This window comes from Colias croceus, chromosome 8 (assembly GCF_905220415.1).
Source record: "Colias croceus chromosome 8, ilColCroc2.1".
NCBI classification, from domain to species: Eukaryota; Metazoa; Arthropoda; class Insecta; order Lepidoptera; family Pieridae; genus Colias; species Colias croceus.
The window spans coordinates 4,686,533-4,714,433 of record NC_059544.1 but is presented as its reverse complement, the minus strand read 5'-3'; the positions used below and the strand labels follow the sequence as shown (position 1 = coordinate 4,714,433).

General features: G+C 32.9%; 1 protein-coding gene across 2 annotated transcripts; it reads right to left on the bottom strand.

Annotated features, from left to right (window-relative positions):
• Nucleotides 1-102: 102 nt before the first annotated feature.
• LOC123693833 (ATP-binding cassette sub-family G member 4-like) lies at nt 103-27,678 on the bottom strand. 2 transcript variants are annotated; one of them, XM_045639070.1, is made up of 11 exons: nt 27,552-27,678; nt 13,978-14,134; nt 12,761-12,920; nt 11,950-12,095; nt 6,673-6,911; nt 6,225-6,347; nt 5,585-5,727; nt 5,004-5,160; nt 1,803-1,903; nt 1,009-1,164; nt 103-797 (listed from the first exon to the last, which is right to left on the bottom strand). In XM_045639070.1, the coding sequence occupies exons 1-11, from the start codon at nt 27,646-27,648 to the stop codon at nt 453-455; spliced, it is 1,824 nt and encodes a 607-aa protein (XP_045495026.1). In that variant the 5' UTR covers nt 27,649-27,678; the 3' UTR covers nt 103-452. The 2 variants fall into 2 exon arrangements, with proteins under 2 accessions (XP_045495026.1, XP_045495028.1); XM_045639072.1 differs by lacking the exon at nt 27,552-27,678 and adding an exon at nt 23,143-23,382.
• Nucleotides 27,679-27,901: the final 223 nt, after the last annotated feature.

Sequence of the window (27,901 nt, the reverse complement as noted above, 5' to 3'; positions counted from 1 at the left end):
TGTCAGTTACACATAATTTCATTAATAATTAATCATCATCACCTCATTCATTCGTTAGAAATTAGAATACAATAACAGGCCGCAATAAAACAAACAACTGATAACTATGAAATACATTTTATGGTAGTGCATTATGATATTCTTAACAGTTAATTATCACAGATTTACCCTTTGTTAAAATATAATTGTAGAGATTATAGACTTAACGCTACAAATAACAATCACCGATATTGACTTGTACGAGAATTATGCATATTATATTAAAATGTTTATTTTGTCCCTACCCTATCCTTCGATTGCAGCAACCAAATACTGAGAGCATTTCAAATATCTATGTAATCTTAACACAATTACCATGTCTCCTCCTAATAAAACTTACTTAGTAAGTACCTATCTATCAATTGTTTTGATAATTGCATGTTTGATTGATCCGGGTTATAGGTACCTACCTGTTATTTACATGCTTTGTGCACTCTATATCTTAGGATGCATATTAACGATATTTTCAATAGTGATATCCATATCACTAGAGCCATAGTATCGTTAACGTAGTTTCCAGATAGGCCCAAATATTCCAGATAATATTTGGGGTCTTTAAATAGGCAGAGAATTTTGTAACATGGTAACTTTTCTCGACCAAATCCGTACACGGTTTGCAGGAATGCGTCGAAGGCGTAACGGAAGTACGATATGAGCGCAAACGGTTGGAGATAAGATGGCATCTCTTTGTAGGGGATGAAGAATTCTGAGAACATTAACATTGGAATGTTCGCGGCTGGTACTACGAAGAGGCCAAGCTGGAAAAAAGAGACAATAATTATTTGATTATTTTAGCAAAAATGTCATACAAGAATAGTATGAGTAAGTACGGTCTACATTTAGTTCAGCAAATTTTATAAAGAGAAATCCCAAATCGATTCAGTGACACATTTAATTGCCCTATTATGATTAAGTAGATACCATGCCTTAAAAAGATTATAACTCATATCGATACATAAAAAAATCTACCTTGACTCCACAAGCGGCACCGACCACTAGCCCAAAGGTTTGCGCTAATATTGTAATTAGGGTACAAATGAGCCAAGCTAGAGCCAATCGGTTCATTTCCATTGGCTGAGATGTGAAGTACCACGCTGGGAATACGAACACTGAAGCACATAATAACTGAAAAAAGAAATAAAGAAATATAGCCACAATTTATTAGAAAACTAACTACCTACGAGGATCTTTTTCATGAATTTATTAAATCATTCATCTTTTATTACCTTTTCTACGCGCTAACTTGCTAGTTAATTAATTAAGTTATTTGCACGCGTAATTAGCTCTGATTAACATAAGAGCTAATTTAATGTTTTTGTGGACATACGCATATGCTCCTTGATTAAAGAAAAAAAAATTACAAATAAGCGACTACCAGTAACCTACAATGTCACCTTGTAGAATGTCTGAATGTAGGGTCAAATATGATTGGTCAAACGGTTTTTTTCATGTTCGTACTAATTGCGAGTCCGAATTTTAATATCATTTTAATAAAGTTTCATCAAAGAACATAAAAATGTGAACATGATAATATTACGACTACCAAGAAAACATAATAATGCGGATGTTATACCTATGTTGATTACGGTGCTTTAGATAACTCTACCAAAACATTTATTATAAATTGCAGGTGCATTCTGCACTTTACCATTTTATCATAATATCACAGACTAATAATAATATACTACGTTTACAAATAATATCATGAGCATGTATAAAGTTGTGTGGTGCAAAAAGGGAAATTCTAAAAAAGAAATTAATACCTGTATAGGCAGATCCACTATAATTTTCGATGCACAGTACGTAGACAAATAATACCATTTGTTTAAATGTTCCTGTATCACCACTGTTGCTTCCACAGGGACTAAAAATGAAAATTTACAATTCATTAAATATTTAATACAGCTGCACTGTGGCTGCACTCTATAACTATAGGAGTTAGGAGTAAAGGAGTAAAATATAATATCGATGCCCCCCGCGAATAATCCGGTAATCGTAAAAGTGTAAATGTTCAGGAAAAATAAAAAACCATTTTTCCTTAATAACTCCATTAAACAACAAGTATCAGAGACTTTTAATATCGCATATGGAAGCTAATTTTTTCAGCTATCTGGTTATTTCAACAAAATTTAAGTAGTCCCAAGGGCTTCGTTATAATTTAGCTGGATGCATTTTACTATACTAGTGTAGGTCAAGCTCTGGTCAGTAATGTCACTTACGATATTGTTCGTGAGAAATTTATATTTTCGACGGCAACAGTAAAATCTTGTAGCGCTAATATTCGTGTTATTTGTTTTGTATACTGAACATTTGTAAAAATCTATTATTAGGTTATTCGATTGTTTAACAGTAACGTACATTTTATTGTTATAACTATTACTGTTTATTCGAATAGTTTACTTAAGTATTATTTGATGATTATTATAATATATTTTATGAAATACAGGACATTTTAGTAAATGAAACAACTTTGGATTGTTTCACAAAACACGATAGTTATTATTATCATAAAAAATAGACACTGCACTGAAGACACGACTATTACACATGATTACAATCATGAAAATTATACTATGGTCCTATTACAGTTAAAAATTTAATCAGAATCCTCATCAGAATCCCACAGAAGGCGAATCCGCCGTGACCAGTCAGTACTTGTGTGGTGTGGTGTGTGATGTCTATTTTCCCGACTACCTTGTATGCAGCAGCAGCGCTTGGGAAAAAGAGCTTCGTGACTCCGGCCGTTCCTCCTACATCGTATCTCCTATCCCATTCGCTGATCGTATCCTGTCTCAAAATACGCTTGACGAATGAAACAGGACACAGATCGTAATCCGGTTTCCTCCTCAACCCCAGAGCGGCCTCCTTGGCTAACTCGTCTGCCCGTTCGTTCCCCTTAAGCCCTGCGTGCGCCTTAATCCAAAACAGGGAGACCTCCCGCCTCTGCAATGCAGCTTTTCGGAGGGCCGCCCGTGTTTGCATAGCCAGGGGATGAGGGGAACTCAGGGTAACCGCCTGGAGCGCCGATCTGGAGTCGCTGAGGACACTGACCTTTGCCGCTCTACTCTTGCAGGCTATGTCTACTGCTCTTCTGAGCGCTAGGAGCTCAGCCTGATAGACGGTACAATACGGTGGCAACGCAAGCTAAATGGCCTTTGTCTCGGCCTCACCTTTCCATACGGAAAGGGCGGCTCCGACTCGACCCTAAATCTTGCTGCCGTCCGTATAGAGTCTATAGGGTCTATACTATAGACCCTGTGGACGTGGCTGTTAACCACGTTGGCATAGGTGTCCTCATCTATCAAGCCGAACCCCAGCTCTACCTGCTCTGCCGGATGTGGGTCCTCAATCGCGGGTGCCATTCGTTCCACCTCCCTGTCCCTCAACACCGCCGGGTGCGACACACCCCTCTTGATCTCATAAAGCCTCGAAGCTTCGAGTATCCTGAGATCAAGAGGGAGAATCCCAGCCATTAGCATCGCAGAGTTCAGGGAGACAGTCCGATATGCTCTGCAGATCTTCTGGGCAAAACCCCGTTGAACGGTGTTAAGCCTCTTTTGTACCCCCATCTTTTCCGCTGTGGGTGCCCACGCTGCTGATGCATACAATATAGTTGGTTCTATAACTGCGATATATAGAGTCTTAACTACTTGGGGGTTAAGCCCCCAACTTACTCTAGCTGCTCTTGCTAATAGCTTATAACGGGCGATTGCCTTTTTGCAAACGCTTCCGACATGGGTGTTGAATGTCAGGCCGCCATCAATAGTAAGGCCCAGTATCTTAATACTTTCGAAATATTGGATGTCCCCATTACAAGTCGTGGCCTGTCAAATTTTAATTTTCGTGTCGAGAACAGGGCACATTTCTTGTGTGGCGCGAATTTTAGTTTATTTCTGACACCCTATTCGTCAATTTTCCTCAATGTGCAGTTTGCCTTCGTCTCTACTTCTAAAGCAGTAGTATCTCCATCAAACACTAGCACAATGTCGTCGGCAAAAGCCTGACAAAACACATCCATCTCCTCTAACATCCATAGCAGAGGATCCAGCAAGAGGTCCCACAGGAGCGGCCCACCTATGGAACCCTGCACGCACCCCTTGTTGGTCTCTCTACTCACTTCCACACCCGCATACCTAACTTTCACACCTCTTCCACTCAGGTAGCTGCTGATCACCCGCCTTACGTTCCCCGGACACCCAACTTTAACCGCACCTGGCTGGCACCTGGCTGGCCACCAGGCGTTGTCGAAGGCTCCCTCTATGTCCAGAGATACCACAACAGAAATCTTCTTCTCCTCCCTCTTATTTCTGATGTGGCTCACTAGTCTATAGAGGGCGTCCTCAGTGCTCCTCTGTGGCATGAAGCCATACTGATGGGGGCTTATTTTGGGCAGCAGGTAGAACCTGAGTCGGACGACCAGCATCTAATGAAGATGAAGATGAAGGTTTCGATGTGGTCTATTCTGATGCCTGCCTCGTTTATCTATCAAACTTTCATCTCTTTTAATTTTTTCTAAGGCCGTGTAAATCATTTGCTCAGTAATAGAAAGAGTGTTTAAAAAAATACCATGCATACTTGCACTCCATAATGAATGTAACTGGAAATCGATTTCTTAATAAAACCCCGAATAAGCCTGTACTAGCACTTACTTAAATAATGTAGAAAACTATTTACCTGAATAATATCGTAACAATGTTTACTGTCAAATCATATTGATATTATTTTTCGTAAAGATCTAAAACCATATTATTCGTTTAAAATACATTTTAATGTTATTTTATGGAATATACGCGTAGTTTTTCATATCTTCGTAAATAAAGATAGAAAAATTCTGAAAAAAATTTACATGGTGTATTTTAACTTCTAGATGCCGAAAAACGCATAACATGAAAAACCCCGTAATAGGTCATTACCGGATTATTCGCGGGGGACGTCGATATGTACTAATTAACTACTGAACTTACAAGTATGTATCGTTGGCATTGCATTCGAGAAATACAGGAAGAGTAAGAAGAAGAATAGACAACCAGTGTTGGAGATTGTTCTGCCGCCATCTTGTCCCGCGCCTTGGTATAACGCACCAAGCAGTAAAGCGACAATGAAATGTGTAACAACTCGAATCTGGAAGAAAAATAATTAATATAAATAATTATAAAGCACATTTAGAAATACCGTCACAGTCAATACAGAACATATAGAAGAATATAATAGGAGATATGAGTACGAATATGATACCTACCTATAAAAATAGTGTTATATTTCTATGATGAGTATGTAGTAGGTAACTAGTATGTAGATACCTAAGTAGTGTTTATTCTTTAGTAAGGGTAATTTTCGTTTTTTCATCTATACTTCATATATTATAAAGCTGAAGAGTTTGTTTGTTTGTTTGAACGCGCTATAATCTCGGGGACTACTGGTCCGATTTGATAAATTCTTTCGGTGTTAGATAGCCCATTTATCGAGGAAGGCTATAGACTATATATCATCTCGCTAAGACCAACAGGAGCGGAGCACAGCTAGTAAGAAAGTATGCTCTACAAACCTGTGTCAGATGTACATCCCTTAAAGCTCCTAGAAACCCTCTCCATAGAAGGGACCTCATCTGTTGTCTGTATCCCGCTGCATAACCCTTCATTTCGAATGGCGTATTCGGTTTCAATAAAGCCTCTGCTTCTGGTGAATTAACTGTAATTTTTTTATGAAAACCTAAGTGAAAACGTGCCTTATCGTCTATTTTTCTTTTATTTTTTTATTACATATTTCTATTGTAAAGATTGAATGGAATTTAAAAAATAACTTTGGCTTTATTGATATTGACTAGGGTAACTAATGTTTCGGTATTATACGTATGCATTTTACTAAGGGCTGATTTTTCAATCCTTGGTTAAAATTTATTCATCGAATACCGTTTCAAAAATGTATTATAATTGTCCGTATATGACAGTTTAGAGGTGACATTTTAAAATGTTTGTGTAATACTTTATTGGACGTATAAATATTAACCAAGGATTGAAAAATCGGCCCTAAATTGCAGAAAAACTTGTCTTAGAGGTAGCTTTGCCAGAAGAGCTTTTTCGCGTATGTTGTTATTTTTGAAACATAATTACACTTTAATAATAAAAGTATCTTATTTGAAATGAAAATCCTGTTAGGTTCTTTCAAAATAACTTTAAAGTTTATACCTTTTTCATGTTTTTGTTGGATAGTTCCCTCAGTAAGTTTTCTCATTTCTGACGCATATGTTTTTGCTTCTTTCTCTAGGAGAGCTAAGTTTCCTGTGTGTTCGCCGGTTGCTATTTCTAGAACTGAAAATTAAAAATATTTATGAAAAACAGAATTGCATTGATAATATTTCCTTTTTATTACATTCTTAAGTAATATTTAAATAAAAAATGTTCTGTTATCACTGTTATTGTTTTGATAATGATTTGATAAACACGTGAATGATAGATACACTGGCTTATTTTTAATTCATAAATATCATGCTTATTATGTAAGCATGTTTATAATAATTATTAATAATTATCCCACAATAAAATAACTTATACCTACCTTAATTCAAAATAGTCATAAACCTTTTTATTTGAAATAGTGAAACATAATAGGTATTGTTCAAAAAATACTACTTACGGTAATCCGCCATATTGTAGTAGTGTGGACATACGAATCCAGATTTCTTCAACGTCTCCGGCAAATCGGATATGGCGCCCGCGTAAATCGTTCTCCCATTGGCCAACAGGATGACGTCATCAGCGGAAGTGAATAACTGTGAAGACGGTTGGTGGATCACACAGGCAACTGTTCGGCCACTGTTGGCCACTGATCGTAGTGCTTGGGCTACAGACATTGATGATACGGAGTCTAGACCACTGGAATTTTTAATTTACAAGATTAATTTATTGAATTTGTTCCAATTGTTATGTCCGGTGAATATGTTCTCGATTTAATTGACAGCGTATTAAAAGTTTCTGGATTCGATAGCATAGATCTATATCAAAATTCATCAGTTTTTACTTTTTAGACCCACTATGTTTATTTATTTATTTATTTATTTATCATAGATGCACCAACAATAGCTCAATTTGTAACAATAAATAAGTATTCGTACATAAAATCCTATTCTAAATTGGCTACTAATTATAGGTACCTACATACAGCATTACATGAACATTGGATTGAATTTAGTATTAATCTAAATTATACACAGAAAAAAAAATGTCAGAATTAAATAGAGTAATTAAAAACAATATTGTCAAGAAAAACAAAACTTAGAGGAATTCAATAACAGTCTCACTTACAGATAATTCCAATAATTTTATTCTTAAAAGACCAAAACGAGTCGTGAAAAATGTCAACATCATTATTTGTATTAATCTTATTGAAAGCACGCATTAGTCTGTTCATGGGGCTATACTTCTTTAAGTTTGTACGAGACGAAGAGGCAGAAAAAGTATTGACTATCGCATAACGTGGGATTGATCGGGGAACAGTTAAATTAATATAAGTTAGAAGATTGGTGTTTAGATTGCCATTTACGATTTTATGCAAAGTATAAAGATCCAAAAGGTGGCGACGATTTTCCAAAGAAACAAGTTTGAAATGCTCTAACCTATCATTATATGGGGCCCTATAGTTGATGTGAGCATCCTAAAAGCTAAAAATTTTGTGAATGCCTTTTGTACTTTTTCTATTCGTGCAATGTGTCGTTGATAGTGAGGGTTCCATATTGCACTAGCATATTCTAGCACACTGCGGACGAGAGAATTGAATAAAATTACCAAAGGCGCAGTTGTGTGAAAATCCTTAGTATTTCTTTTGATAAAACCTAACATACGCCATGCTTTTGAAATAATATCCTCAAAGTGATGCGAAAAAGTAAGTTTAGAGTCAAAGTATACACCCAAATCGCGAGCAACAGATACTTCCTTTATAGGCTCCATGTTAATGTTATAGACTGAATTTAATTTATTAATTTTTCTAGAGAATTTAATATGTAAACACTTGACAACATTAATTTCCATCCTATTATCAATACACCATTTATGAACAGCATTTATATCTTGTTGAAGTAAAAATGCATCTGCCAAAGTATTTACTGTCCTATACAATTTTAAATCATCTGCAAAGATTGCACATTGACTATATTTTACACAGTCTGAAATATCGTTAATAAAAATCAAGAAAAGGGCCGGGCCTAGATGCGAGCCCTGAGGGACACCAGAAGTTGCTACAAATTCATGGGACGTATAACCCCCCACGGTAACTCTTCGTATTCTATTGTGAAGATAAGAATGAAACAAATCCAAAAGACGCCCGTGGAATCCATAATTTTTTAATTTATGTAAGAGAGTGAAATGATCCACCCTATCGAAAGCACTACTAAAGTCAGTGTATACAGCATCTACTTCACTACCACTGTCGAGATTATTGCAGATGTAAAAAGTAAAATGCAGCAAGTTTGAGACCGTTGAGCGGTTTTTACAAAAACCGTGTTGAAAATCGTTAATTAGATTATAGAAGTATGGCATAATAGTGGAAAGCACCAAGCGTTCAAATACTTTAGAAAACGTGTTCAATATAGAAATAGGACGGTAATTTTTGGTGTCACTCTTATCTCCTTTTTTGTGAATAGGTATAACATTAGCAAGTTTCCATTGTTTAGGAAAGAGAGAAGAATCAAGAGATTTTTGAAATATAATTTTCAGAGGAAGTGACAGATTTGTGTATGTTCTAGTTATAAACAAGGGTGGTACACCGTCAGGCCCGGCACCTTTACTAGAATCAAGAGATTGGAGTAATTTTGCTATATGGTCTTGACTCAAGGCGATATTGTGGATGAAGAATTGGGGATACTTATCCTCAGTATCAGAAATAAAATTCCTATCACTCTTGGAATAAATCGACTCAAAATGAGAAGCGAATAGTTTGCAAATACCCTGCCCCGTATCAGACGTTACATTGCCTAGTTTCATTTCAGATGGAATATTTACAACCTTTTCGGTTATTTATGAACGCCCAAAATTTCTTAGGGTTTTGTACAATAGATGACTCGATACTAGAAATGTATTCCTTGTAACGGATCTTAATTAGATCGCTTATTCTTTTGTTTAAGATACCTACCTCTAGTTTGTCCCTCGGATTGTGATATATTTTTAACATCTTACGAATTTTTTCCTTCTCAGATATTAGTTTCTTAAGGTCAGTTGTATACCAAATTGGGTATTTATTACTTTTAATAATCCGTTTGGGTACATGAACATCAATAATTTCATAGATAATTTTATAAAATTTAGAAACCATGATATTGACATCATCACAAGGCAAAAGTTCCTGTTCCCATTCAACTTTAGATAGTTCAGAGTTTATAACACTGTAATCAGCTTTAAAAAAGTTGTGAACTTCATGCGGTTTATGTCGCAAATAAGTACATTTAATCGAAGCGATTTTTATACAGATTGCAGGGTGGTAAGGATCTAGTTTTGATAAGGGAACAGTAACCCTTGAAACGTTAATGTTACAAAAACGTCCAAAAACTAAGTCTAACGTCCGTTGTTTAAAATTTTTAATACTGTTAAATTGAATAAAATCGTTTTGGGACATAAAGTCAATCAGTGATGTCCCTAAAATATTGGAATAATTACAAGGACGTAATAAGTTATCTTCTAACTCCCAATCAATGAAACCTAAGTTAAAGTCGCCAATTACCAAAACTTCACTAGAATTAGATTGAATTACATTATTGATATTATCTAAAACACAGTTAAAAATAACGGGACACACTGGCGGTGCTACGTAAACCGCGCATATTAAAATATCTTTTACAATACCATCAATATTACACCTAAGAGATACCCAAAGATCTTCGTGGGGACTTTCAAAGTTTCGAAATCGAACAGAATGGATAGATTTGGATACAGCTATAATAACTCCACCTCCTTTGATTTTTGAAGATTCTGTAGATTCTCGATCTCTTCTATATAATATGTAATTTTCATTAAAAACTTCTTTGTCATATATAGAATTATCGAGCCATGTTTCAGTGCCAATTATTACTTCGTAGTGGTTTTGTAGGGACATCAGTCTTATGTGATCCAATTTCGTCTTCATACCCCGAAAATTTTGATAGTAAATATTGAATGTTAACACAAAAAAATAATCGGTCTAGTTTGATTTTCTTTTTTAATCTTTATTGAATTTTTGCAAGACACTCGAAATTCTTTATCTGAACAGATTGGGAAAACTCGTCCTTACGAGTAAAAATCCTTCCATTCCTTACCCACACGAAGCGAATACCTTTTTCTTTTGCAACACTTCTAGTTTTATAATGCAGCGATTTGTAAAATGGTGATAAATGTTCTGATATATATAACGGCGATAAAGCTCCCCCATAACCTAAGTGACTGGAATTAATTCGGTTGTTCTGAGAAGATTTATTGAATTTAGATACAGCAGCAATTATTCCATCTCTGATGTGGGTACTACGTAATTTGTAAATAACTGATCTGGGTCTTTTGTTGGTGTCGTCTAGTTTCCTCACACGTGTACAAGTTATGATGTTTGATTCTTGAATAGGATATGATATGACTGCACATAGCTGTTTCATGACTGATATTAAATTCTCAGATTTATTCTCTGGCAGACCGTTTAACTCAACATTGTTCTCACGGGCGTGCTGTTCAAGCAAATTAATACGCATAGACAGATCGTTGAGATTGTTTTGCAGCAAGGAGTTCTCTTTTTTCAAGCTTAAAACGATTTCCTGGTGATTTATTAAATCAACTTTAATTTTATCATAGTCTGCGCTCATAAAATCCAGAGAATTTTTAAATTCTTTCAAAACTGTCAATTGCTCTCTGATTTCGTATAATTCTTTCGATATGCATGATTGAATTGCAGATTTCATGGCCTCATGTACCGCCAATTGAATTTCGTTTTTAATAAATGACATTAAATTAGGGTCATTATTCTCAACATCGGCAAAATTTGATAGTTTTGCAGATTTTTTGCGCTGAGTAATGTTATGGTGTTGACATTCGTCATCATCGGACGAGCTCAAGTGTCTTTGTGTTTGTAAATTTGTTCGTATTGGAGTATTTGTATTATCACCTCTTTGAATGTGTTTGTTACGACATGTCTGGCAATTCCATGCAGTCTTGTTTGCTTCGGACATTGAATTGAATTTTTTAAGAGAAACATTAGCACATAATAAGTCGTAACGATCATTACAATACGAACATGATAAAAATTCTTTTCCTTTGATTATGTTTGGGCAACCCGCGCATGTAAACCCTTTAACTTTAGATGCCATGACAAAAAAATATGCAAAGAGAAAAAAAAAAAAAAAAAAATTATATATAATATTCCTATCACTACTAACTTCCTTGTTCTACCTCGTATCAATCAATCGTTAAGTGTATTGTGCACCACCATACCACGGCAGCTTTAGGATCTAAGTTCGAAAATACGTTCAGTTTCTAAATTCCAACAACTAATTGACCGACAATGTCACTTGAAATGTTCGTTAACCCTCAGACACTTTAACTTTTTTTCTTTTATAAATCTTAACTACCGACACTTCACACACATTTAGATAGTTTTACTTTAGTTTTTTCTTGTGTTTTAATGATTGAAAATGTTAACTAAATCACTTTTTATATATCAAATCTAATTAACGACAAAGTTTTTGTAAACAGCCACTAATTCACGCACTTTTTATTTTATTTATACGGAGCTCACTTATTACATGTATTCACGTCAATGTCCCGAAAGTCTAACCGTACGTAAATGTTAAGATTAATTTTAATCTTCGGTAATAATTTAGTTAACTATAAGTAGGTAGGTTACCTATTTAATGTTACAAATTATGTAAGATTTACATACGTCACCTCACATTCACATAATACAAACCTGGTGGGTTCATCCAAAAGCATGATAGTTGGGTCAGTCAGTAGTTCGCAAGCGATGGTCAATCGTTTTCTCTCTCCGCCCGAAAGAGCGCCGGTTCTTGTGTTGAATACTTCATTGATGCCTAATTGCTTGGATACTGATTCAATCTGTAATAGATTATTTATTTGAATATTAACAAAAAAAAAAAAGAATTGAAATGCTAACTTAACTATTCAGATGCAATTTGCGAAAATATCATCATAATAAATGACAAAGAATGTCATCAAATAAAAATATTATGACAATCAGACATCAGTGCCTACGTCTACCAACCACATATTTACGTTTAAATGGTATCAATTTGGTATTTTACTAAATAATTATATTTATATAGTTACCTACTACCTATTTTACCTTGCTAATTGATGAGAAGCGGAATATACAAATAGATTTTTTTTTATTATTCTTGCATTAGTTGCACCCATTTGAATAAAAATAACATGGCTTTTAAGTTTGACTTCATCTTAGTTCATCTTAATCAATTGTACGAAATTTAGAGTATTCAAGTTGGTTTAATGCTTTAAGGTACGAAACCTCTTAGTAAGTAATCTAATATACGTACAGAATATGCGACTGAGATCAATCTACATCATTATGAAGGTATGTATATAGAAAATATTCTTATTTTATGCGACTGAAATCTAATAAATAGGTATATCAAAATCCAACTCTATCCTCTTTTTCTCTCTAAAGTTTCAATACAGCCATCAAATAGTTTTAAGTCTTATCTCTTCACTATGTACATAGTTAAATAAAAAGCTTGGGTACTAACAGTGTGATTCCTTTCATTACGCGAAGCGTTGGGTAGTTTCAAGGATGCTGCGAACTGCAAGGTCTCCTTAACTGTGAGCGTGTCTATAAGAGTAGCATGCTGAGCTACCAACACTACGTCACGACCAGCACCTAACACTGAACCAGATACACCTGTTTTTCTGGAAAAATAAGAAAAAAAAATACTAATTACTTAAATAAATATTTCATTTCCGTTTTTTATAAAGAGATATCATTTATAATTATATTTTTTTTCAAATATGTAGTTTTAACTTTTAACCATTTTGGCATACTTGACCAAGTAAAGTATACCTACCCAACATTATGTTAATTTATTATCTTCTTTGCGTTTTCCGAGATAAGTAATAAAACATATATGATTAAATTTTATATACCTACCTAAATTGAAACAGGCTTTTCGATCCGTGAATATTTAATTAAATGGTTTGCGTAGGTAAATGATGATTTATTAGATGTTACATGTCACGTTTTATATTCATGGTGTTATTATTATTTCTTTTAAAACATACTTAGTTAGTATATTTATTTTTAAATCAACCAAAATTTCATATAATTTTAACATGAAAACATCACCCTCGCAAAAAATGTAGGTACAACAAAATAGGTAACCATTCGCATTTTCGTAAATGCTGTACGTATGAAAATTTGTTCTCTTAATTTTCTCTGCTATATTGAACTAATAATTCCATTGGACTTTGATTGTCGATGAAGTAATTACTATTTTCCCGCCCCATTGTAGGTACCTAACTGTGAACCGATCAAGTATCAAGTATTATAATAATAATACTTATTGCTCGATTTACGCACACAAGAGGTAATCTGTGGTAATCTTGACGTAAGGGATGTTGTTTCAATTATTTTATTAATAATAGACAAGGCTGTTAGTGCGCAATCGTTTGCACTATAATATTGTATTATCGGTCGGTCAACTGACAGCTTTGCTTCCTTCTGTTCTTCTGTGTGTTCACAATCAAAAACCATGATATAGGAAATGCGTAATAAAATAAAATTATACTATGTACTATCATGTACCTACAATTGTACAGGGCATCATAACGTCAATTTCTTTTGCTGTTGTTTTAATGCTTATTATAGGTATAAAATAGAGATGACACGGTGCTGCATTGATAGAGTTCCTTTCCTGAACCTACAAGTAAAATAATATATTCTATCAATAGATACATATTATGTACATACTTCCTTCCAGCAAGAATTCTCATCAAGGACGTTTTGCCAGCTCCCGAAGGCCCCAATATGAATGTAAGTCGTCCCGGGCGAATGGCTCCGCACGCTCCATTGAGAATTATCTGTTCCCGGGCTTGGGGCTCTTTTGTTCTTTTAAACCAGGATCGTGCTGTGGAAAAAATAGTACAATTAAACATTTCTTTAGTTAAAACATTGCTCAAATAGCATGAAATAATGCAAAATTTCCCACCCGCTGCCCACGCCTAGCCTTATATTTATTTCCGCACACAAAAATTCATAAAAATATTGCTCCATTGTGACGTAAAAGACAAAAGAATTAAAAAACAAATTCTCGCATAAAAAATATTGGGATAAATTAATGATATCTTGTGATGTTTTTCAAACACGAGAGATATCATTTAGGCGAATAAAACCTAGATTGGATACCAAATTGTGCAAACCAAGTAAAAAAAACTCACACTAATTAACTAATATGTATTAACAATCTTTGTACTGGGCCTCAGACAGGACGTTTTTGCTGCTCCGATTAATTGCACGGTACTACTGTAACTGTAATAATTTTCCATGTATTTGTATTTTCTAATAATGTAAACTAATAATAAAAGCATCAAAAATACTTAAAATATTATCTCGTCACATTTAGATTTTAATCATGCTTACTCTCTTTTTAATTCAGCCTGTGTAACGATATGAATGCAAGATAAGTATTGAATAAAATCAAATCATCAATAAAGCTCTATGTAAGGATTAAAAATAAGGTAAAGGAATAGGCATTTTTAATTCTTTAATGTATAAAATCCGTTTAGAATGGCTAAACACGATTTTTTAAAAGTAAAAATTTATCATTTTTATGTAGTTTATTTAAATTAAATGATTTCTCATGGATCATTTAGAATATAGAGTTAATATATTATTTTATTAAATTATTTTTAAGATTTTAAATTGGTTGAAATCAGGTTTTATTTTTATACGTTAGTTACTTTATTGCATACAAATGATTAATTAAATCTTGATATTCTAATATGTAGATATCTATTACATATAGGTCTACCAGAATCTGATGGCATATTTATAATTAAGAAATAAAAGATTTTCATATGGCAATGTTATTTGACAACTATCAAATTGGTTGTCAAATTATTTGTCTTCTTTGGAATTAATGAATAATTTTTAGGATTTTGTCTAAAAAATCTTCGAAAATGTCGAAAAAGCCGCTGCGATCACAAGCAAGAGATGTTATTTATAATGTGTATGGAAAAACATTCGATGAAGAAGGGTCAAACACATCACAATTTTCAATTTTGAATATTTTATTAGTAAATTGGACTTACCCGTTTTGATACTTAAAATTAAAAATATTATAAGTAGGTAACTATAATATTGTTTGTTGATTACAACATAATTTTATGAAAACTTATTACAAGAGTTTCCAATACGGAAATTTCAGAATTCGTCAAGTCCAAGCTATCCAAGTCAATTTGATATTGTGTTTATCTGTTAATACTTACGAAAATAAACATAGTTTTTATTTATTTTATAAAAAAATTATTAGCATTATCTAGTTTTGATCTGCATTATCATTACATCCATATTTTTAAATGACATAATGATAATGAATATACAAATATAGGTATGTGTAAATAATATGTAATATGTATTACAAGATAAAAGTAATATGTATATTATACATGTAAGTATGTACCTACATAATATTAAGTGGATATCTCATTATTAAGTACAGTATTGTGCACTTACATAAGTGACTAATGATGTTGAAGACAAAATAAAAAATAAGCAGTATCAAGATCATTCAGTCCATTTTCCCTAGGGTTGCACACTCAAAATTTTGATTTCCCTAATTGCCATCAGATTCTGGTTTACCTATACCTAGGTTATTCGTATTATGAAGTTCAATCCTGATTTTTAAAAGTTTATAATATAGTGGATGATGATTTTAAAGTTCATAGTCATTAGGAAAAAATTAATTTAGGTTTTACGATATTGAACTTACATACGTAGTTTACTGGAAAATTTTGTTAATAAATATACTCGATATATTAATAACATTTAGTATGTTATACAAAAATGCCCGTTATCATAATATTATATTATTTATTAATTTAAAATATAACAGTGCTAAGAAAGTTTCATTGCATTTCTTGCGTACTTACAATTTACATAGATAGATATTATTTTTTTTTTATTTTTTTTTATGCAATAGGAGGCAACAGAGCAGACGCGTCACCTGGTGGTAAGTGCTCCACGTCGCCCATATGTACCCACAGTGCCAGAGACATTGTGAGTATGTTGCCGGCCTTTCAGGTAGGAATATGCTCTTTTCTTGAAGGTCCCCAGTTCATAGCCGTATGGAAAAGCCGCATGAGGGAGTTTGTTCCAGATGTCTGTAGTGCGCGGGAAGAAAGACCTTTTAAAGCGCACAGTTGTAGATTGCCAACAGTCAAGGTGGTGAGGGTGGTATTGTTGACGATGTCGTGCTGTACGGTGGTGGAACTCGGCGGCGGGTAATGTTCCAAACAACTCTTCAGAGCACTCCCCATAGTAAATGCGATAGAGAACGCCTTATTGTTGATTTACGCGATTTGGTCATATTAGGTCATAGTAAAGAGTTAGTTGATGAAATACATACCTACTTACCTACTTATTTATATATAAAGTGTATAATGTATATGTTAGGCTACAGAGCAGCTGTGATTTATTATACCTACACCTAGGTGTGTTTCAAGGATAGAAATAACAAATGTGACTAGTAAATTACTAAATAGTTAAGTAGAGCACTCGTTATGTAAAGTGAAGGCAAAATACGTATTTGGCCGATATAATAACTTATTTGCATATTATGTACAAATATATTGTACCTATTAAATTAATTCACGTGATTATGATAAATAACTGTGAGAAGGTTGAAGGTCTGTAAATCGTTAGAAGATACGATCAAAATAATTATATACTATGATGTATTTTAGCATTTTTATGTAATAAGTCGATAAACTGCAATTATACCCAGATTAGATATTAGAGGAACACAAATTATTTCACACATGACATAATTTTACAAATCTAAATAGGTAAACTTCCGACATTTTTAAAAATATATATTATATCAACTAGCTTTCCGCCCGCGGCTTTGCCCGCGTTTTCAAAGAAAAACCCGCATAGTTCCTTTCTGTTTTTATTCCGGATTTCCGGGATAAAACCTATCCTATGTGTTAATCCAAGTAACCCTCTATATGTGTGCTTAATTTCATTGTAATCAGTAGGTAGTATTTGCGTAAAAGAGTAACAAATACAGACACATCCATCCTCAAAATCTTTCGCAATTATTCTATATCTTCTTCTTAATATATATAAATCTCGTGTCACAATGTTTGTCCTCAATGGACTCCTATACCACTTAACCGATTATAATAAAATTCGCACACCATATGCAGTTCGATCCAACTTGAGAGATAGGATAGTTTAAATCTCAAATCGTTTTAGAGAAAGCGGGCGAAGCCGCGGGCGGTAAGCTAGTCTAGTAATATTTTTATTTAGATATTTTGTTACCTTTTTCAATGAACAACTTAATATTTACATCGTTTTTCAGGTCATATTAATGTTTTTAAATATTCTGATATACTAATTTGTACATTCTCTTTGTCCAGTAGTTATCAAAAACGAGACACAGATAAGTATGAAAAAAATATTAAGATACTTAGTGGTTATTTAAAAGTTAAATTGAAAAAGTTGAAATAATAAACAATAACTTTTTAACGCGTACGGTGATACTGGTTTTTCATTTTTTATCGGTAGAATATACAATATAATATAATTTATTTTATTTTTCGGAAATAATGCCATTTTTATATTTACATTTATGTAGGTAGGGGAGACCGGGTTTGGTTGTCTCACGGGTTGGTTGTCACAGGGGTCTTAACACAAAACTGAACTATCGAATAAGTCTGTTGAACAGCGTGGCAAGAGCGATACAGTGACAACGCTGTCCCCACTTCGCGTCAGACCGCTCCGATCTACCGTGAGGGCCTCACACGCGTTTATTGTTTTCGCACAGCAAAAGTAAATTTTTGTGCTGCTGTGTCGAACCTCGTAATTATACGTTCTTGTTTCACAGTAATAATCTTTCAGTTCATTTGATGATGATGAAATGTGTTTTATAATATCGTAGTACAGTTTTTTAGATATTCATTGACCGGAATTTATTTTCAATGTTTTATTTCTAAAACGTGTTATGGGGCTCGTTGTCACAAATTTTCGGGGGCTGGTTGTCACATGTCAACCAGCTCCCTGTATGCGAGCTGACTTTATTTGCGTTTTGAGGTTGTTTGTTTCAGCCGTTAATTTTCAATCAACACCGGAAAATCACCCTAACAAACCTGCTGGAAGTCCATATATCCTTGATGACTCTATATTAACTCACGTTTATTATTATTTGCTAAAATTGTGATTCTTAATATTCAGACTGAAATAAAGACTGTCTGCGGTTTCATTTGGTTAAGAGTTCTTAATTAAAAACTATTCCGTAAAATTATAAGACCAAAAAGTGACTTTCTATTTATAAATTGCCTGTTATTTAGTATGTGACTACCTACCCTAGGCATTGTGACAACCGTCCCTGACCCGGGGTTATAAGTCACATTTTTCTTTAGGGTGAAAATACAAAATATTTCTACAACTGATAATATAATACAAAAATACGTTTATTTATTTTGTAACAGAATAATTACACTATCGTTTGATATACAAATATAATTCCTAAACAACGTATTTTGGAAGTTACATAAAAAATGTTAAAAATGTGACTTTCATCTCCGCTCTCCCCTACGTGAAGGTTAAGGATGAATTAAATAAAAGGCTCGACTGAAAAGGACAAAAATAGGTAACTTATTATATTTAGGTCATTAGAATTAACACAAAATCCATGTAAAATATAAACCACCTTCAAATTATCAGAACTGGTAAAAAATTAGATTGGACCCATAGGAACGCAGTAGCTTTAAATAAAAAAGAAACATGCTTTTCCGGTTTACTGGAGAACCCCCTTTTTATTGAAATCGGTTGAAAAGCATAGATTTATATTAAAGGAATAAAAGGATTGAACTACATGATAAATATTATTTTTTAAGGTACTATTATAATATCAAGGCTCAATAACTTTAAACTTTAAATATAATATACTTACCTAATGGTAGCGAAAGGTGCTTGATATAAAATTTCCTTGAATACAAATTTAGTCATTGTACCTACCTATTTATTGCACGGGTTAAGATCAAGGCAGGCTTAAGATAAGGAACATTGTTAAAATATGTTTATGACAAGTTTTGTTAAAACCTATTTTTTTAAGTTACTTTGTATGGTAGAGGTGTTATTTTCAGATTTGAAATGAAAATTTTAATTCCGTTTGTTGGAATAAAGGTTTTATAAATACCTGTAAAACGGTACTTTTACGTCAAGAGCACCTTTGACAATTTTAAGGGCTATATTACGTTTAGGAGCTTTCTCAGCTCCAAAGCTGAGAAAGCTCCTAGGAATACGAACAGAACAGTAACTATGAACAGAAAAAAAGGAAATAGAAAAAGTGGATAATTTGTGCTTTATGCATTTTATAACCAAAAGTTATTTCTCTATTGGAAAAAAATCGGGTTAATTTTGGTGAGACAAAATACAATAGCATTTACAATTCGTAAAAAAGTGCAATAATATATTCGCGTTTTTTGATAATTATACAGATGCGTTGCATAGCATTATTAGCAATTTTTTTGGTATCTACTGACTTGGATATAAAGAAAAAATATCGTTTAGTTTCAGCATAAAATAGCATCGCCAATTAACTGTGCAATTAATTTTAAATCTCACGACCGAGCATAAAGTTTAGTCACATTTAAACTTACATATCTACTTACACGAACATTCTAACTTAGGTATTATATTTGCGAATAAATTATATACAAATCACAAGGTTACTGTATCTGAACGTAATACAATTATAATTATTTTTTTATAAGTTAAAAGGTCTGTATAAAACACCAGATAAGATATTTGATAGCAGGGTGCAGAGGTCGTTAAATATTATCATATATTTAACCCACTGTGCTAGAATAGTCACAAAATTAACTCTGATCATAAGATGAATGTGAATACTAGAAGATATTCAACATTGTAATAGACCAAGCATTCATCAAATTTTAATTATAAATGTAAAACTTTTTTTATACGATTATATTTTAGCAAGAAACTCGTTATAACGCATTCCACTATAGAAACGAATCTTAAATGGCGGCGCTTATCATTGCCTCTCGCTTACACACGGCCGTACGGCATGCAAAAAAAATTGGGAAAAGTAAAATCACTATAATGTAAGTATTTGATTTTCCCTATAATAGGTTTTATCGTAAATTTACAATGACAATTATGTATTTGCGATAGTAAATAATGTTTTATTAGAATTTGAAAAAATATGTTCTTTGGGAAAAATTGTTGAGATTTATGGGCTCATTAAAATTATTATGGGGATTTTGTTGCATTCTGTATATGTAAATATGATAATTTATATAAATACACAAATACGATAACAAAAAAGTTTGTTAACAAACAATTTGAAATAATTAATAAAATAATTATCCATTTACGTTATTTTTATTTTCTTTTTTTGATGATCCTACCATATTATGTCAGTGTCAGCTTTGGCTGCCATTGAAAATTCGTTTCTTTAATGAAACGCGTTATACTAAAAAATGATATGACCATGACATGACGCACAATAATTAATGTTGTTTAATTTATGCGGCTTATGATAATTAATAATTATTAATTAACATTATTATTATTATACTAACGCTTTTTAATACGTGTGCCTATTATATTTATACACGCCTTCGGTGCTTTAAACCCTTAGAGTTAAAACCGTTGACTATAAACGAATATTTTTTTACTTTAGTTACATTTTTGGTTGTAACTCGTAGCTTGATGATGCCTTCCATAAATGGACTATGTGACACAAAACTAATTTTATTTATTATTTATATGACTATTATTTCCTGTCCATCCATTCATCATCATTCGCATTCCTGAATTTAGCGTGTTGGAACAAAAAAAAAATCTTCAGCTTTATAAAATTACAATAAGAATAAATAAACAAATAATAAAAAAAGACGTGTGGCACTCGGGGACTGCCGCGGTAAAGCTATTGGCCTTATTGCATAGCATGCCTTCAAGCCACACCTCCGTGCCCGTCGGAGTGGGGAGCGTGAGGTTTTTCGTTACGGAATTTCTGGATTCGGTCCCCGCGCTCAAGGCCCGCGATAGAAGCTAAGCAATAGCTTAAAAACCGTTACGAAAACTATGGACTTATGGCGCTGGTGGATCGCCAAATGGTAAACGACAAATACCTACCACCCATGAACACTTGTAAAGGTTTGGCGTCTGCAAATGCTTTGTCCATTTTAAATGAGTAAGGTAAAGAAAGGACTTTAGGGCATAAGGAATGAAGAAGAGGACCGGGAAGAGCGAGGAATACCAGGCTCCGGTTTGTCATCTTTAGTGGAGCTTTAAACTTTGGTAGCTTCTTCGATGAACACTGACAATTCATGCCAAAGCGTGTTAAACTCCCACATAACTACTTCTACCATCACTTCTACTACTTTAAACATAGTACTACTTTAAACTAGTAGGTAATAAAAATATCTATATAATATTAAAATAAGTAATAATCTGTTTAGGTTTAGGTTTTACGTAGGTACTATGATCTGCAGCGTTCTACGCGCAGTTTTATCAGGGTCATAACTATCTGTTTATATCCGACAACACCACAATGAGGGTTATGTTTCTTGAGAGTATGTATGTATATTTTATAATGGATAAACATTACTTTTCAAGCTAAAGCTTAAAAAAGCTTGTGTATGAACTACAGTTACAACTTAGTTATAGGTAACGAGCTTTACGCAGGTTTCATCAGAATTTAAACAGCAGTGTTTTAGCGCTAAAAGTTTCAATTTTTTTTCATGGTAGCCAGTAAATGGTATAAATAGCTTTTGAATTGAAAATGAAAAAATGTAATTATGGGTTTCCAAAAGGATATTGAAATAATAATTAAAGTCTTATAACAGTATCAGTACCTACTTTTAAATATGAAAATACATAATATTATGTGGATAAACTATTGGTTAGGTATGTATTACAGATGTGCTTTGGTATTATAATGATCATGCCCTAAACACAAGGAACAAAGGAGATATAGCACATTTTATTTACTCGAGTCATTTTGGTCGTCTGTTGACGTAATTTTGAATTGACTTAGTTATTAACATGGTCTTGTCTGTTTAGATTACAATAGCCGGTCCGAAATTTTACCTACGATTTATTTTAATCCATGATGAATTAGAACTATTTTATAATAATCCATAGCTTTTTTACTGCAGCGAAAAGGGAGACTTGACCGTGGAGTAAGAAATAAATTTTTGTTACGAATATAAATTATGAATTGATGAATAAGGATGTGGAATAAAGTTTGCAACGCAAGTTCGCTTCACGTGAGCGTTGCTTGAGCAAACGCGGCATGGCAGTAGGCAATGTACCTAGGTAATGAAAGTTTTGTCGGTCTCTTACTATTTTAAAACAAATTGCATTTTGAAAATTATACATTGATTTTTCTATAATTAATTTAAATGACTATTAACTAATAAGTTTTACATAATAACAATACTGTATTATTGACCATCCAATCCCAAATGACACACAATAGTAAGTATATACCTAGGTACCTGTACCTATATAAGCAAATTGGCATAACATTAATAAATTATTATTTACTTACTTAACTAGTATGGAACTTATTATTTTTATCTCAAAAATGCTTTTAATTGGATTTATAAAATCAATAAAAGAGTATAATACATTAAATGCCAATAAGTAAATTAAGATAATTTAAGTAACTGTATTTTACTTAAATCTTAATAAAATACATATAGTAATAAACCTATATAATATAACCACTATCAATTAAATTAAAATAAATGTATTTATATTTCAATTTAAATATCAAATAAAGAGTAGGTGTAGTCTAGAGTTTGCAGCATGCAAGCAAACAACTTTCACCACGCATCATTCTCACTTTCATATATAATAATAAACAGTATAACGCACCTTTTATTTTATAACTGAGGTCCGTAAACAATGTGACATTAGCTTTTATTTTAGTGCCATTTATTTCACCGATTTCTAGATCCATTGTTCAATTTATAAGACCAATAAATGCCACTGCACTCGCGCATCCAGTAACAACGATATATAGGTACCTAGTACGTAATAGTATCGAAGTTCTAATATTATTATGTGCACAATTATTATTAATCACTTAAACAAATACGTATATACAAGAGGAACGCTCGACAACAAGTGAGATAACTCAAGTCCGCCCCACGCTTTACTATCACTGTTTGATGGACAAAAGAATTATTAATAATAATTATTTGTATTCATTTTATTAAAGAAAGTAAAACGTATTTTTAGAGACAATTTATATCTATAGGTCAATGAAATGTGATTTAGAAATACAATCATGGATTTGAAAGCTGAAAAGATAATTCGGTTTGTGTTCGACAGAGTTATAGATAGAAAAAATATTAAGGCTTTTGTATGTTATGTTCAAGAGAAGATTAAAACCAAGAGAAATTTCATTGATCTTTATTCAAAAATTTAGTGCATAAAGCTCGTAAAATTATAATTTACATAGGTACTTGAAAAGCCTGGGGTGCAATAATTAATATATATACGTAACAAGTACCTAGCTTTTATGATCATTCTCAAATACCTACTTTTGACGGTTTTCATAAAAATAATAAATTTATATTCGCTGACATACTAAACAAGTTATGAACATTGTACGTGTCTTATAACAATGTCCTAAAGAACCTTCGGATGAAACGTATACTTACGCATAAACATCTACATATTACATATATTAAAATAGCTTTCAGCCCGCGGCTTCGCCCGCTTTGTCTAAAACCTAATAAATTATATACTAAAACCTTCCTCTTGAATCACTCTATCTTTTACAAAAAACTGCATCAAAATACGTTAGGGACATAGGGACATAAGGGACATAGGGACAGAAAAAGCGACTTTGTTTTATACTATGTAGTGATGATGTACCTACACCAAGATATCGGACAATTACGATGTTTTATGTGGCACAATTTTTTTACATACCTAAGTGCAATATCTAGGTAGGTACTGCTATTGTTCAACCAATCTATAATAAGTGTAGCAATACGCAGTTTAAATAAACCTTCGACTTACATAATTTGAAATTTCTAGCGTGTAGGAGTTCACATATTATTTTATTAAATTACTCCGAACCGTCCAATGAACAAGGAAGACACGAGATCTATACCGTTTCTGAGATCCAAGACACAGGCAACCAAGTTTGGATCTCCAGTAGGTAATACTGTAATGCTCTACATAGATTTTTATTAGGTACTAGCTTCCGCCCGCGACGCCGTCCGCGCGGATGTCCGTCTCCGTCTTTTCGTGGATGGTTTATTTTTCCATTTTGAGTAACTCTGACAATGACATCTTATAAAAATAAAGAATCCACTGCGGGTAACGCAACGTGTGTTCGCGTTTCTACAGTACAACGTCTATGGATAAAACTGAAAAATTAAGATTTATTTTTTTTCCACGTATTTTTCCAGGATAAAAAGTATCCTATTTTACGCCCAGGATAATAATGTACAATTATACCAAGTTTCATCGAAATCGAACCGTTAGTTTTCACGTGATGTCTTCACATACAGACAGACAAAAATTTTTTTAATCACATATTTAGGTTTGGTATCGATCCAGAAACTCCCCTGCTATTTATTTTTTCATTATTTTAAATGTACAGAATTGACCCTTCTACAGATTTATTATATGTATAGATTATTTTATTATTATTACATAAAAATAATAACAATAAAATATAAACAATTTATTTTATAATCACAAACGGTCTAATTTTACCTATATTATGTATGTAACTATTTTGAGGTCAAGGTTTCATAGCCTCTATTTATACGGAAGTAGAGGTACGAAGTTAAGGTTATAAGAATTTAATTATTGTATAGAAATCAATTAACATACCCGTTGAATACCATAGTTGTGTTCGCACGAACGACGGAAGCTATGATGTCATTAAGTTTAACTATAACACATAGGTACCTATAATAATACAGGGTTAGGTTACGCGCCGCGTGTCAGTCTCGCATAGTGATGTACCAGGACCGCACGCGTCGTTATCAAATTTTTAAATGACAATGATACCTTAGAGGCTTTAGTTTTTTTTTACTTTCTTTTATTTCGTAACATAAATGCAAAAATGTGATGACAGTTGTGAAAATAATATAAAACATTAAAACAAAAGTTACTTAACAAATTAAAACAAAAGTTACTGAACAATTTCCTGATAGTACTCTATCAAGTACCTTGTTTTATATGTGTTTTTTTTGTATCGACGATCTCGTTATCTATTAACAAACAGTCTGAAATATACAAAATTGATTTATATCGATATCGATGTTTTATTTTACAGTGTTTCCCATCGCTATTACTGTAAACATGCCGTATCAACGCAGTGCGGGATGGCAAATAATTTTTCACAAAATCAGGGGTTTACATTTTCCCTTATATCTTTTAAACTATTGGGTCAAACTAAAAGCTATTTATGCGGTATATACAAGACTATATATACTATTATCTGAAAAAAATTTTTTTTGAAATATCTTGAAATTTCATGAAATTATTAACCTTCAAAGTCAGAAGGTGCGATGTGATAAAAATGGCTCATGACGCACAGTGGTGAACTTGCCGATGTGAAGTATGGAAGACATGCCGCAACGTAAGTTTGGCATTTTAGGTGCCGCAGTGAATGTGTTAAAGGGCGGATAGACGTACGAACTTTAAAGTCGCGGTTTTAAAGTTCGCGTACTTACTCGGCTCGCGGCGGTGACAGACGTGCGAGCCAAGGCGGGCTTCGAGTAAAATTTCAAACATGTTGGATCGTCAACGAACTTACTCGACGGTTTTTAAGTACGCGTACTTGGGGTGACACACGAGCGAAAAAGGTCGTCGAGCCACAAGTTCGCGTACTTACTCGTACGTCTGTCACCCCTTTTAAGTATAGATTATCTACGACTACTCAATATTGGAATAAGTTTGGTCGTGGCTACTGTTTACAATACATTGTTGTTGTTGCAAATCTTTTTATTTCAAAATTTTTAATCATTATTGCAAATGATCGAGACACACCTTCATAACATACCTATGTACAAATAAGAAAATTAAATTGATTATCTGTATGTACTATATACACAGGTATGAAAAATATAATGTAATGAGAAATTATTTTAATGACTGCCAATCACTCTACCAACAACAGACAACTAACAATGCAATAGAAGCAAAATAAGGTTTCTTAAAATGTGTTTGATCTGCAAGCGATGTTCACAATAAAAAAGTTAAGTTCAGGTGGAGAAATCGCGGGCATACAAATTGTGAAGATTACAACTACAATGTAAATAATATCTAATTTATCATGAATAATTACTGGCTATGGCTTCCCGTATCACGCCTGTGAACAATTTTTCAAAATGTGACATAGTGAATTAATCACGATGCAAAATTAATATTTTCAGGTTTTCATTGAAGGAGAAATCAAAAATTGTATATTAAAGTAGATTACGGAATTTCACTTGATTTAAATTAAAAATAAAGATTCATTAAAAATTATTAAACATTCTCGCATAAAAGTAGCAAGTCGAGGGGACTACTGAAAACCGGCGCCTCTCCTCTAACACGGAGAGGCAAATGCTGAATAGTCCACCTAATCACGAATACCGACTAATATTTGAATATATTTATTGTATTTGTGATATAAATATGTATTTTTTTTCTTTCTTCTTTCTAAAATAAATGCATTATGGCTTTGTTTTCTATAATATTGAACTATGCTAAAAATGCGCATGTTAAAAGTGACTATGTAAATTAAATATAGAGATAAAACCTACTTATACGAGATAATTTAATTGGATGATTAATAAATAATAATTAGCTCTTCCTTTTCCATATAATCTAACGAAACATGTCAATATTGTGATAATAATTATCTTCATTAATTCCATTTTGCAAATACTAATTGAACAAATAATAATTTACAAAAGAAATTTAAGGAAAATAAATTGAAACTTTTCTTCATGGAAATAGGTATAATAATAATAAAAACAGGATGATGATTATAACAATGACAATGGATATTTTAAATTTAAACGCGTTGTGATGTTTATTAATTCATTGAGAAAATTATGTAGCTCTTCAGAAATATTTATGTCAGCTAAACAATGGAGCAGTAAATATATAACACTATTGTAATTAAACTTTGATAAATAGTTCAGAGACCACAATCATAATTGTGGGCTAAGTTTATAATCTGATGTAAAACTTATAATAATACTTGTAGCAGAAAAATTATAAATCTATTTACAATTTAATGCTTTACATATAAATAAATAACTAACCGTCAAATGGTATTCTGGTTGAGCAGGAAATATCTGTGAACGCCAAACATATTCCATCTTCGAGGCTCGCATCGTCTTGTCCTCTCTCCAAATCCATTGTACAACAAAACTCACGATCAACGGAAACACTAATGTAAGGCAGAGTCTCGGAGATGCTCGGAATTGGATGATTATCCTGTAAGTATATACTAGGTATATAGTATACATACAAGTAGTCGCGTACCCTATTTATTATGCGGCGTAGGGAACGATGTACTAGCAGTAAGAATTTAAATACATTGAGGATTTGCAACTTTATCTACGTAACGCAATCTGTGTTTATTAAATCATAATTACATTGATGATATTCA